At 38.1% G+C, this 13,196-nt stretch overlaps 3 protein-coding genes across 7 annotated transcripts; 1 reads left to right on the top strand and 2 right to left on the bottom strand.

Annotated features, from left to right (window-relative positions):
• Positions 1-534: 534 nt before the first annotated feature.
• LOC131670947 (uncharacterized) lies at positions 535-1,952 on the bottom strand. Its single transcript, XM_058946977.1, has 2 exons — positions 1,582-1,952; positions 535-1,292 (listed from the first exon to the last, which is right to left on the bottom strand). The coding sequence occupies exons 1-2, from the start codon at positions 1,868-1,870 to the stop codon at positions 1,054-1,056; spliced, it is 528 nt and encodes a 175-aa protein (XP_058802960.1). The 5' UTR covers positions 1,871-1,952; the 3' UTR covers positions 535-1,053.
• A 2,311-nt stretch (positions 1,953-4,263) lies between these two features.
• Positions 4,264-7,377, top strand: LOC131670939 (proton-coupled amino acid transporter-like protein pathetic). 4 transcript variants are annotated; one of them, XM_058946964.1, is made up of 8 exons: positions 4,264-4,295; positions 4,445-4,581; positions 5,313-5,390; positions 5,544-5,901; positions 5,987-6,262; positions 6,412-6,590; positions 6,666-6,835; positions 6,921-7,377. In XM_058946964.1, exons 4-8 carry the CDS (start codon positions 5,602-5,604, stop codon positions 7,160-7,162), a joined length of 1,167 nt encoding a protein of 388 aa, XP_058802947.1. In that variant the 5' UTR covers positions 4,264-4,295; positions 4,445-4,581; positions 5,313-5,390; positions 5,544-5,601; the 3' UTR covers positions 7,163-7,377. The 4 variants fall into 4 exon arrangements, with proteins under 4 accessions (XP_058802947.1, XP_058802945.1, XP_058802946.1 ...); XM_058946963.1 differs by having other exon boundaries at positions 4,284-4,378; XM_058946962.1 differs by having other exon boundaries at positions 4,278-4,581.
• Positions 7,378-7,496: 119 nt separating this feature from the next.
• LOC131670922 (serine/threonine-protein phosphatase 6 regulatory ankyrin repeat subunit A-like) lies at positions 7,497-12,597 on the bottom strand. Of its 2 annotated transcripts, none has more exons than XM_058946918.1 (5): positions 12,308-12,597; positions 9,590-12,112; positions 9,104-9,512; positions 8,651-9,027; positions 7,497-8,560 (listed from the first exon to the last, which is right to left on the bottom strand). In XM_058946918.1, exons 2-5 carry the CDS (start codon positions 12,066-12,068, stop codon positions 7,839-7,841), a joined length of 3,987 nt encoding a protein of 1,328 aa, XP_058802901.1. In that variant the 5' UTR covers positions 12,069-12,112; positions 12,308-12,597; the 3' UTR covers positions 7,497-7,838. The 2 variants fall into 2 exon arrangements, with proteins under 2 accessions (XP_058802901.1, XP_058802902.1); XM_058946919.1 differs by having other exon boundaries at positions 9,605-12,112.
• Positions 12,598-13,196: the final 599 nt, after the last annotated feature.

Here is a 13,196-nt window from a genome sequence, read left to right as displayed (position 1 = left end):
TAATCTGCCGAAGGCTCGGTCACGACATCGTAAAGTACCATCGCAGATATGGTCACCATGTCAGTGGTGTCGTAAGTTAGTAACGTGGAAATTGCGTCGTTTTTTAACATAGTCTTGCATCTGTGATATTTCTATGAAATATTTTAGAACTCCAAATAAATATAACAATTGTCTTTGCTATACATGCGCATATAAGCATAATGCTTATTAAGATGTAAAAAGAAAATTGGAATTTCTTTCAATAAACTCAAACACTTTCGGATCAAATTGGTTCGCCCTTCACGCGATCAATGGCCGCCCTTTTGAAGAAATAGAAGCTTCCCATTGGCCAAAAATAGCTATCTTGTTGAGTTCGTGCTGAAGTCTTTCTAAGTTCAAGTTTGTCTTTTTAGTTATTGTTACACGAGCGACACAACTCAAATATGAAAATACAACTTATGACCTGAAATCGCATAAAAGCGACTACAAGCGTTTGCTTTCTGAAGTGAGAATTGTTTATTAAGCGGGGGTGTTCCAATAATTCTTAAACTTAAGTCAATTATAATATATTTTTATTACCAAAAGATCTTATCAGTAAACTTACATCTTTATACTGACTTAAGATGATTGATTCTAAATTATACCTGATACATAAGATATCGGACATAGGAAGTTAACTACTTGACATTAGTTCGTAAAATTAAAATAAATGCTGCAAATGGTCTTTTCAAACCACGCACAAATCTTTGGTAAGACAAGGACAAACAATCTATTAGTTAATTTACCTGAGTATTCATTTCACATCTGATGTCCGATGGCTCACCTGGAGAAAGTCCCTTAATCAAACAACTATCCTATTATGCTATATCTACTTACATTAAGTGTATTATAATAAAAAAGATATGTTTAGATATCTTGAATTCACAAATTACACTAAACGTATTTAATATGTATACAAGTAAGGATAGTATCGCGTAAAGCTATGGTCGTAATATCAACGATAGTTTTCTTAATTTTATAAACATTGTTTCCGCCGCACCTCGGAAACAAACGACGAAATCGGAAACGACATTTTCAAGATGAGTAGAAACAGTTTTGTACGTTACAATGTACTTGATTAGATTTCCGGGTTTTGCGTGGTTTTGTATTTCGCTTTCGTTTAGGAACTTGTGGTGTTACAAATTCCTGGCCTAAGAACGGGATCTCGTCGAAGATGGTTCTGGAAACGATCTCATCGGTTAATTCCGGCTTCTTTTTCGGAGGTTTCGGAAGGTAAAACTCTTTGGTACCCAACAAGCATGGTCCATCTGGAACTAGAAAAAAATTCTGATAAGACATCTCCGTTACGTCTGCATAAATCCTTAAAAACTAAATGATAAAGTTACAGAGGCGAGACTCGACCTCACGACCCTGCATTTGCAAGTCTAATGTCTTGACCGCAAGACAACGGCCGTTACAAGGCGCCATTACTAATCCAAATTCTTTTTTGTTACTCCTTGTCGTTCTATATGTCATGTTCATCTGAATGCTATACTTATATACGATCATTTTAAGGAAACACAAACAACGCATATAATGTTAACAACATATAATAATACTAACACTCTTGGTCTGGCTCTTTGGGTTGTGTCGTCCGCGTTGCTCGTTCCAAATTGTAAAGTTCCTGCTGAAACGTAGTGTAGGTACACAGAAACGGAAGTTCATCTTCGAAATTTGCTTCTAAGGCCTGCTCCAATTTTTCTGGGGGTACATCATGGTAGGTGACCCCTGGCGATATCTTGAATTTCGTTTCGCTACCTGTGGGGCTCAAACCTTGCATCGAAATTGGACAACAAATGTGGGGAACAGGAGGCCCCGAACAGGAAGGCAGTGCGTAGTTCATCGACGACATGGCGATCTTCTCGTAGTGACCTTAAATACCTTCTTGGTGTTTGGCTGCTGTATAGCACTCTGTGATCTTTCTCGAACGACTGTCGACGAGATACTGCTTGCAGGTTTACGTGAGCTCTCGATCTTATAGTCATCTTAGGTCTAAGACCGCGCCCTTGGAATGCGCTAATTACGCTTGTCGGTGGTGGGGGTTGGGTGGTAGGGGTTATGAGTGCTAAGTAACTACCAACGGACCTCCGGGACAAAATAAAATGTAGGATGTAGGGGGGTGTCCATTATTGTTCTATTTGTCTAGCAGATTTTTTCGCTAGTCCAAGTTTTCAACCCTGTTTAGCTCGAAGGTTTTAGAGAACTTTCAAGTTGCTTCGTTACGTGCCATTTTTTCTTGGTTTGTCTATTCCATTTTTTTATGGCGCCATATTGTTTCGCCATATCTACGTGGGACACGGTGGTATAACGAAGAGAAGAATTTGAACTTGTCACATATTCGATTGAATATTACGTTGATGAAGCATCATTGTGTGGAAATGCTCGAAGGGTGGAGAAATTACAACGAAAGTGAAAGAACGGAAAAGAGAGATGAATATGATAAATACGAAGTGAAAACAATGAAACTATGGATGGAAAAAAATTCTTTTTACGATAATCTAGTTCTTTTTAATTTATTACGAGAGATTGTCATTGTTGCTATTATTATTTCATATTGAAGAACGGGGTTTGTTAAACGTTTGTTAAACGTTGCAGCGGTACGCTAGACAGTATACTGTAGTTTTGTAAGCGGGCTCTTACCTCCCCTACCATTTTTCGAGGGGGCGAGAGAGAAGTTTTGCAGGCATTACGAGTGGATCTATTAGCAGTGACCGTATCTGCTCGAAAATCTCGAAAACTCGTGTCGAATACGAAGAATTTAGTTCCGTAATTCCCGTTGGCGTTACTGTCGGATATTCCCTTAAGTACCAATGTTAAAGTCGACGCCGACGCTGAGCTATCCCCTCCCTCCACGATTTCATCCGGAATAGGGAAATCCGCAACACCGGGTTCAAGATAAGACAAATTTTCATACACCCGAATTTCTAAGCCATGACGTGTTTTTTCCGTGACTAAGCCACCGCCACTCAAAACAAAATTACAATTTATTTTTTTGAAGCTTTGTGAAAGGTTTTCATTTATCTGATAATTTTTGTAAAATTACAGCTGATGTTCATTGTCAAGCACGTTTACCTTTCATTACTTGATTTTTGATTATTCATTGGTTATTTATTGAGTCACGCTGCGAATATTTTACTATTATATGATATTGCCATACTGCCGAGCGAAATGTTGCGTTGATTGGGCGATACTGAGAAACTTTTCCAAATATCCCAAACTATTATAATAGTATATAACGATACTAGCGTCGTAAGTGAGATAATGCTCGAGCACAATCTAGGCTGTTTAAAGCCGTCACGTGTTTGTGCACCCGTCTTTCCATGACTTAGTAATTGAAAACGTGATACAGTAAAATATGCACGGTGTCGTTCAACTACTATGCACCTACGTCACTGAAGTCTGTCGCGCAGTGCTACAAAACGCATGCCTAAGCGTTCAGAAACGAAAGTGTCGGGTTCATTTATTATGAATGTTTACTGTTACGTCTACTCTATAGCATTCTTACCTCTGATTCTTCCATAATAGAAATTAATATTGAATCCGTTGCACGAACAAAAATGTGCTATCGTAATCGGCCGTTTATTTAGTCTAGAAAAACGACTCACATTCCAAATGGCGCGTCGTAAGTTTTAATAACAATTGAAAAACCAGCATGATATTGGCCGTATCGGAATAACTCGAAAAATCATTTGCTGCGAATGGGAGTGATCTTAGTACGAGCTTCGAATTTGTATTCATACAGGGGTCATTATAAATAGATTAAGTTGACGTAGACCTTAAGAGTGTAGGCTATGCGAAGAAAATGTTTGCAACTTATCGTCGCTATTCGAAGGATCGACATTAGTTTCAACTTTTATCAAAAATTTCTAGAACACGAACCAGGGTGATATATATATACATGTGCAGACTGTATTATTTTAAATGACGTCCTTCGTGCCTTGGTGCTTATTTACGTTATTATCAACATCTTCAATGGCACATTCGTCCTACAAATGATCAAGTAAAGGGCCAATTGCAAAAAAGTTCCTCTGAACGTGGATTCTTCCGTCGACGAGCAAGACTATTTCTATCATATGTTAATTTATATTTTTAATATTTTGGGAATTGCGATATTCCATCTTAGCAGTTTTTGTTTTCAGCAGCCGAGAATTTGAATTTTGCGATATAGCGTTGTTTCCTACGACTCACCGATAGAAAATACACTTACTATATCGTACCGTAGCATATTATTGACACTTTGTACGACCAATCAACTTGATACGGTGCGAGCGGTCTCGGTAAATAATTTTCTAGCTAGTCTTCGCAATGTGTACTTGTTTGACTTCAAGTTTTTTTGAAACACCGACAGTCGTATAAACACGTCAGTTCGCGTAAATTTTTACGCGTATCCTCGAGTTCTCATCTTAAAGCGCGCTTTTATTTACAGAGCAACGTATCGTGAGATACTTGTCGATATCCTTCGGCAAACAAAGAATTATTCAATTAAGATAATGTCAGTCTACGCAAAACTACGAAGAATGGCTGTAATTGATATACGAAGGCAGCTGCGCTGAGAAATACGATGTAAGCATAAACAATAAACATCCTGGTTAAGGTTGGAGGCTGAGGTGAAGCTGACTACTGCCAGTCGGACGGTGCCTATCAAACAGTTAACACGCACGGCTGAGTGATTTATGAAAATGCTATACCGTAATATCGTAATTGTGAAGAGTGCGAGTGACGTGGCACCGCGCAGCTCCTGCTCGCGAGTCCAGCTCACGATCGCCGAGTCGAGATTGTAGCCGGATGAAATGATCGGTGAGGCGTCTCGAGAACACGCTTTGCATGTGACGCCTAATCAATTAGTCGCACGAGGCGTTATAGAGCAGCTTGACTCTCTTATCTCCGGACGGGGCGTCCCATTATCAAATTGTACACACAATAAGTTTCATGATGCAATCTCTTTTGTGAGTTTCGCTCTCATTCGCCGGTAGAACGTCGAAGCGATTCGTCGCGCGTCAACGTCGGCCTATCGATCTATTTCAAAATGGTCGAGGAAGAAAAGAAAGAATCGCCCCCGACGCGGACAAAAAATGCGTAAGTACCTCGCTTGGCGCTTCCGCTGAGATTTCGCGCTCCAATTTTCGATTCACGCGTGCTACATTGGTTGGTACGACCACATAAACAATACAAATCAATTGATCCGACGGATAGTGGTGAAACAGGTTATGTTTTCGTTATTTTTTCACAGTTAATTATATACCGCGTTGTAGCCACTTAAAATCGTGGATACCGACGATTTTTTTTGCCCACAGCTCCGCAGTGACAATCGCTGAAGGAGCGAGTGAGCTCTACAATCCATTCGAGTACAGGAAGAATAAGCATGGCACCACGTACGTACTTTTATAATTCGTAGATTTCAAAACCAAAAAGGTTCCGACAGTTCGCGACTCGCGAGAGGAATAAGAGAGAGAGAGAGAGAGAGAGAGGCGCAGCGTACGCACGTTGCCAATTAACGCGAAGGGTGCCGATGTGCTTTGCCGCAGTAACCTCGGCGCAGCCACGCACTTGATCAAGTCGTCGCTGGGCTCGGGCATCTTGGCGATGCCAAGCGCGATCAAGAGCGGCGGCCTGCTGTTCGGCGGCGTGGGCACGCTGCTGATCGGCGTTCTGTGCACGCACTGCGTGCACATCCTGGTGCGCTCGTCGCAGGCGCTCTGCCGCAAAGCGAGGGCGCCGCAGATGACGTACGCCGAGGTCGCGGCGGCGGCCTTCGAGCACGGGCCCGAGCCGCTGCGTGGACACGCCGCCCGCGCCAGGAGCCTGGTCAACTGGACGCTCTGCGCCACCCACGTCGGCGGCATCTGCGTCTACGTGGTGCTGATAGCCACGGGCCTCAAGCAGGTGAGTGCGACGTGCGCGGCCGTACGCCCGCCTCGTCGCGATTGAGTCACGAAGGTGCCGAAACTCACGGAATCCTAATTGGCAGTTGGGCGATCATTACTGTGGCCGGGTGATCGACGTGCGGATATACATGCTGTGTCTGGCTCCGGCCCTCCTGCTCATCGGCCAGATCAGGCACCTGAACATTCTCGTTCCCTTCTCGATCGTCGCCAACCTCAGTCTGACTATCAGCCTCGCCGTCACGCTGTACTACGTGCTCGGTGACATACAACCGCTTGACAAGCTACACTTGATCGCTGACTGGCACCAAATGCCCAAATTTTTCGCCACTGTCATCTTTGCCATCGAAGGAATTGGTACTGTGAGTACCAATTTGTAAACCTTTCTTGTTCCACGTTGCACTGCTTGTTTGCGGGCATCCGAGTATTTGTCTTGGATATTTTTTGAGAAAAGCGAATTCGATGTTTCGACGCGTGCGTGTATACATCTCGCTTGACTCATGCCACATAGGTGATGCCGATCGAAAACAGCATGAAAAATCCGAAAAACTTCATCGGCTGCCCCAGCGTCCTCAACATTTCGATGATGGTCGTCGTCACGCTGTACACGCTGACGGGGCTGCTAGGTTACATGAGCTTTGGGGATGCAGCTGATGGCAGCTTCTCCAACAATCTTCCGATCGATAAGACGTGAATATGACGACTCTTTTACTGGTTGAATCAGCTACGCTCGCAATTTACTGACATATTATGTATTACAATTAGCATTGGACAGATCGCCAAGTTGTTGGTCGCACTCTCCGTCACGCTAACTTACGGACTACAGTACTTTGTGCCCATGGAAATTATATGGACAGCTACGAAGCACAGGTTCGGTCACAGGTGGGAAAATGTTGGGCAAACAGTTTTGAGGGTGATCCTAGTGCTGTTCACAGGTACGAGCCAAAGTTATACTAATTTAGAAAAAAAACATCGTGTCATAAAATTTTGATTTATATGTGTGAATGCTATTCATTTCAGTCTGCGTAGCTATAATCGTACCAACTCTCGCGCCGTTCATCTCACTAGTAGGATCGATTTTTTTCTCGATCCTTGGAATCTGCTTTCCAGCGATCATAGAAACGGTGTCCTGTTGGGATGGCCACCTCGGTTCTGGCTATTGGAGGGTATGGAAAAACGTTTTTCTGGTTCTTTTCTCACTCGGTGCACTAGTTACAGGCACTTGGGTTTCTGTACTTGACATTCTGAAGTTATACAAGTAAAATTGATGATTTACTCCATGACTTGTCAAGTGACAATACACGGTATTGAGGTGTTAATAATGACTGAAGTCGAGTGTCTTATCTGTTATACATTTAGTACTGTACATATTTATGCCTATGAATAGATTTGTTAATTTAATTATTACATCAGTTGAACGGGTTTACGACTATACAATGCGTGACATTTTATACATATAATCAACAACGAAAATCTAAAATAAGAAGAGTTAATGTTTTATTTTTATTAAAAAAATTTGTAAATAAAAATTGACTTTAAATTTTTATCAATATAATTCATTTATTAAAAGCACGATTTTCGATATAAGCGTTGTGACCTTTGCGATAGTATATGACAAACAAAATTGGACGAGTTAGACGGTGAACATTTTGATTGACGGAATTGATGTATTTATCAAATATGAAAGTTTTTCAATTTCACATGACTAAAGTTTGCAAAAATTAATCATTTCATTTATTTGTAAATAGTCTAAAAAATATATTCTACTTTCCAGATTTAGGTAAAGAATTAAACTCAAACTTGATTACAAACAATGCTGTCCCAAACTAAACTACTAACTAGAATCAAACATAAACGAGATCGAGGCATCTAACAACGAAATTGACACTGCTATCACATGTTTCACCTAAGTATTATAGCATATATTGCACATTATGATTAATCTACTTGCATTAACATTTCTTTGTTGACAAATCGCAATCCAGCTTCAATCAAGTAATTCAATTCCGAATTTTTCAAACATTCTAAAATTTTATGTAAAATAAAATCAGGAAATTTATAACGTAGTATTTCTGCCAAAGACGCTAGTGCATCGTCGATAATTTGACAACGCTTCAAAGCTTTCCTATATTGTAGTTGTATTAAGCCGGCAACTTCTTTTAATTGAATCCGAAATCGAGGTGTATTTTTCTGAAAGTAATCAGCGATTGCTTGACGTTTAGGTTGTGGCATTCTGCAAAACTCTGTAACTGCACTATAATCTGATATAAAGTCTGCAATAGTCAGCGAGTAAGGGTCTATATTCAATTTCGTTATTTCTTGTACTTGTGATAAAAAGGGACTTAGATCTTCTATCATATCACTACATAATTCAATAGCTTTTTCCAGTAACTTTTCATTTATCTGGTTCACCTCCAGATTCATAAGATGCATTTTTTTAATGTGGTTTATGAAAAATCCAACGATGTATTCGACCTCCTCCTTATCGTGATTTTCTGTACAGTCCATTGGACAATGATCGTGTGTATACGGTGGTAAAAGATATGCCAATGGAGTATTACCATTGTTATCCACTGCATTTATGTCAGCACCGTATAATAATAATGCTCGAGTACCACCGTCGCTCCTGAATATAGCTGCTGTATGAAGAGCCGTTCTGCCTGTTAGGATAATATAAACAAGGATCATTACAGAAATGTACAGACCGAAACATAGATTACCGTCAAAATTTTCTAAAAACAATGGCTTACCTAGGTTGTCTTTGTCTTCAATATCTAAGCCAAATTTCTTCAATCCATCAAAGCATGTTATATACTCAGACGCGTCCACTTCCGATAACGGAGATGAAACAATATTGTGAAGAGAGCTGCGATTCAAATGATCATTTTTGACCACATGCGGACAATCATTATATAAATTGTCAAGAAAGTATTCCGTGTAACGTGATTGATTGTCGTTCATAAATTGTGCTATATATCCAGTTCCCGTAATCGAATTGAAGTCATTAAAAATACTACCGTAGGAGATAAAGAGTCGTATTTCCTGGTGCCCCACCCTTTCCGTTAAAATGAGTGATTGTAACGGTGTTTCTCCTAGTATATTCCTGGCATTCATATCGATGCCGCATCTGAAATGTCAGATTATAATTGAAAATCAGCAGAATAAAGCTGTCGGCCAAAAATGTTAACGAAACAACCACTTACTTGGCAAGTTTCTGTATAAGATGCTCTCTTGTACAACTACATTGATTAGAAGCTGCTAAGTGCGCCGGGGTGTTGCCGGAGATGTCCGCGGCTTTGACATCCGCTCCGTGTTTTATTAGCATATCGAAAATTTTTAATTGCTTGTATGCCGCAGGGGGCTGTAACTCGTCATTTCGCAGAGCCAATAGTAGCGGAGTAGAGCCGGCCATTTTATCAGAACCGATAAACACGTCGATCTTCGAATTTACATTGATGCCCACGTTGTGCACTAACAATTTTTCCACGACGTCGGCATTCAATAAGCTACAGGCGATGTGTAAGTGAGATAGACCGTTCAAGTCGGTTGGGTTGATCTCGAAATTGCTCTGAGCGTCCAACAGCATATTCATACGGATGTTTCCCAAAATACCTGTTATAAAATACAAACACAAGCGCGCCAATGTACATACATTTTTTTGCTCGCACTCGGCAATAAAAATATCTTACCAGAGAATAACTTACTTGGACATTTATCGAGGTACTCGTAAGTTATATGCAGCGGTGTGCTTTTATTATTGTCTTGCAAAGTAACGTTAGCACCATGGTTTAACAGTAATTGAATAAGCGCTATATGGTCATCGTTCTCCGTGGAATCGTTTATAGCGAAGATCAACACATGCAGAGGAGTGAAACCCGGCCAGATCGTCGAGTCTTCGCGGATTTGTACATTGACATTGGTTGTTTGCAATATTTGTTGCTGCATCATTTCCAAATCAAGCTTGTGACAGGCCAAATGAAGTAACGTCAGTCCGGTTTCAGTCTCAACGCGTCGCCGTAATATATTTTTGCTTTCCAATGTTGATATGAGAATTTCGTGAAATGATTTGTACCGTGAATTTAAGATAAAGCTTATCGGGGTAAAACCTAAAGAATTCTTGATGAGTATGTCAGCACCTCGGTTAATCAGCAATTTCACGATTTCAGCCTGCTCTTCCGAAGGTTCAGATCGCATGAACACAGTGTGTATCGGTGTATTTTCAGTCTCTGCAAAAGTCGTTAAATTTGGCGGATAATTATTGTGCTCCTCCAGCTTTCGAAGAGCCAACTTCTGGTTAACGTTTACTCCGAGAGCAAGTAATTTTTTAACAGCATCGGTATTTATGGAGCTACAAGCGACATGTAGATAATCGACTCCCATGAATCTCTCTACGCAATCCGCAAAATTTATCGACGAAAATAAAATTTGACTAATTTCATTCGATTGACTATCATCCAATAAATAGTGAATTGCAGTATCCGAACGACTATCCAGTATAAGGGGATCCGCACCAAATCTAAGTAGCAATTTGACAATCTGACAGTTACGTCTCAAAACTGCTATATGCAATGGTGTCGATCCAGGAGTCACACCATAACAACAAGATGTTCCTTTGTACACTTCATTCATATTAACGTTGTTCCACAGTAATCTTTCAACTAGATTAGAGTTGTTCATTGAACAAGCAATGTGAAGGTGAGATAAATTATTTTTATCAACAGGGTTTATCATTTTGTGATGATACATTAATAATAAATTCAAAATTTCTTTACTGTCTGAAGTATAGGCCAAATGGACTGCAGAGCAACAGTTAGCATTTTGGAAAGTCACATCTGCACCTAGATCTAAACATTGTTTAATTATATCAAGGTTTGATATATTTCTATTGTCTGGTCTAATGACTATTTTCTGAGCGAATAGTATTGCTAAATGCAACATAGAATAACCAGGTAGTATAGGTGCCTCAAAAGATACATGCAATTTGACGTTATCTTCTGACTGCTGAAGAAAATTACTGATTTTATTCAAGTCTTTGAATAAGAGAATTAAATCAAGTAATTTCATCGTATTATTTGATAACATAATATTTTTCGAATTTGGAACTAAAGATAATATCTCATATACGGCTTCCGCTTTGAATTTGTAAAATATGAAATATAAAGGAGTAATTCTAGATTTATTTTCTGCCAGTATATTTGCTCCATGCTTTATCAATATCTTTACTGGATGAATATTAACAAGTGAAGCCAAATGAAGCAATGAGTATCCTGGCCATGTCTTGGAATCTGTACTTAGAGATTGATTAACATTAAATCCATGATGTATCAATTTTTTGAGCTGTCGTAATGAAATTCTCGTAGTGCCAACAACATAAATATGTGGAAGTGTTGTAAAATCAAAATATTTTAGCAGGAAAAGTCTAATTATTTCAATCTTTGTCACAAAGCTAGACATAACAGGAGTATTATTACATGTAAGGATTCTTTCTAAACAGATGTGGAGTGCTGTATGGTCTTTGTTATCCTTTGCATATACATTTGCTCCATGTTTCAAAAGTAATGCAACCATGTGGGGAAGTATATACTGAACACTAAAGTGCAAAGGTGTGTAACCTGGGAAATGTTTCGTATTCGTTACTTGATTAATTGATACATTATTAGATAAGAATAACTTAACAAGCTGAATATGATTTTCTGCTAATGCAATGTGGAAATGTGTTAATCCATCACAATCTGAAGGATTTGAAGTATTTTTATATTTAAGATGAGCTACTAGTACTGAAGTAATAAATAAACGTGTTACGTCAATTATTGGTTTTAAATCAAGTTGATTATTTAGTTTCAAATGTGAGGAATAGTCTAAAAAATCTTGAAAAGATTTATGAAGAACTGTACAGCCATCTCTGTCTTTTATAGTGAAATCTGCACCTTTGTTTAGCAAATTATTGAAAATATCAATTCTTTTCATTTTATAAACCAAATGTAAAACTGTACCACCAATCACTTTACTGTCATTTTTCTCCAAGAAAGCTGTACTTGGAACTTGAAAATTTAGGTCTAAACCTTGAATGATTAATTCGACTTGTTTATTGTTAATACGGGGCTTTTCAAGAATTTTTCTGAATTGAGCTAGTTTTAATACTGATTCATTTTCATCTAGCAGCTGCATGATGATTATTCACCATATAGATGGATTATGTCGTAGGTCGAAGACTGTTGGAAAAAATATAAAATATAATTTAAACTTCATATCTAACGTATGTAGGTATTAACGAAAAATTCGTTCGTTAATATAAAATTTATTACATGTATGAACGATCAATAAACATTGATGGTATTATTATTATTACTCATCAATTTTATTATTTTTTAATTGGAAGAAATGATATAAGTTACATCTATACTTACATTTCGAAGATTCGATTAAAACTTTTTTGCAATGAAGTAATATAAAACTTATATAGACAATTTTACATTCTCTATTCTATTATTTGTATTTATTTATGTAAATTATAACTATTTATAAATATTATAGAAAAAAATCCGTAACAATAAAGATTATCGATAAGTTTACCAATCAATTGTTCTAGGTTATAACTAATAATAATCTAATTCAAAAGTACGTTGCGCATGTGCGACACTATTATTACGTAAAAGAACCACGGTTTAGCAAACAAAACGTCGTTTTTTCCTCGGGGTTCGAGTCCATTCGAGTTCCGGTGGGTACTAATGGCATAAAGTGAATGTGTCAAAATTAATACTGTAGATCTGACGGCTTGAATTCCATTTTAAGTTGTAGGTCCATTATCCAAAATGACACTCTAGGTATTATATAGGGTTCCTATATCATTCCTTCCTAATTGTAGAAGCAACGTATAAAAATAAATATAGTCTGATCGCTTTTTGAAAATTCTTTATCCATATAATAATTATCACACGTATAAGTGTTGGCATACCGACTTTTAGTTAGTCAAAGACACGTCAATAAACACAGATAAATATAAATAATGGAGCAAATTTTTATTTACATAAAGCAACAATATAAAATGAGTTAAGAAAAAAAATAATAAAAACATATTCGAAAATTTAATTAGATGATTTAATTATAGATCATACAATCTTGAAATTTAGAAAGGAATACTTTCTATTTATGTTTATACTTCTAATACAAAAATGAATATTAAGTTTTCATTTTCTGATATTTTCAGATTTTTGTACCATTACCACTAACAAAATATTTTCATATTTATTTTAAGTGTGCTATATTGCCTGATTTGAAGAAAATAATTAAAAAGTT

This window comes from Phymastichus coffea, unplaced genomic scaffold (assembly GCF_024137745.1).
Source record: "Phymastichus coffea isolate CEN01 unplaced genomic scaffold, Cenicafe_Pcof_1.1 PCOF00117, whole genome shotgun sequence".
Classification (NCBI taxonomy): Eukaryota; Metazoa; Arthropoda; class Insecta; order Hymenoptera; family Eulophidae; genus Phymastichus; species Phymastichus coffea.
The sequence above is the reverse complement of the archived record's forward strand: the minus strand, read 5'-3'. Positions and strand labels throughout refer to the sequence as shown.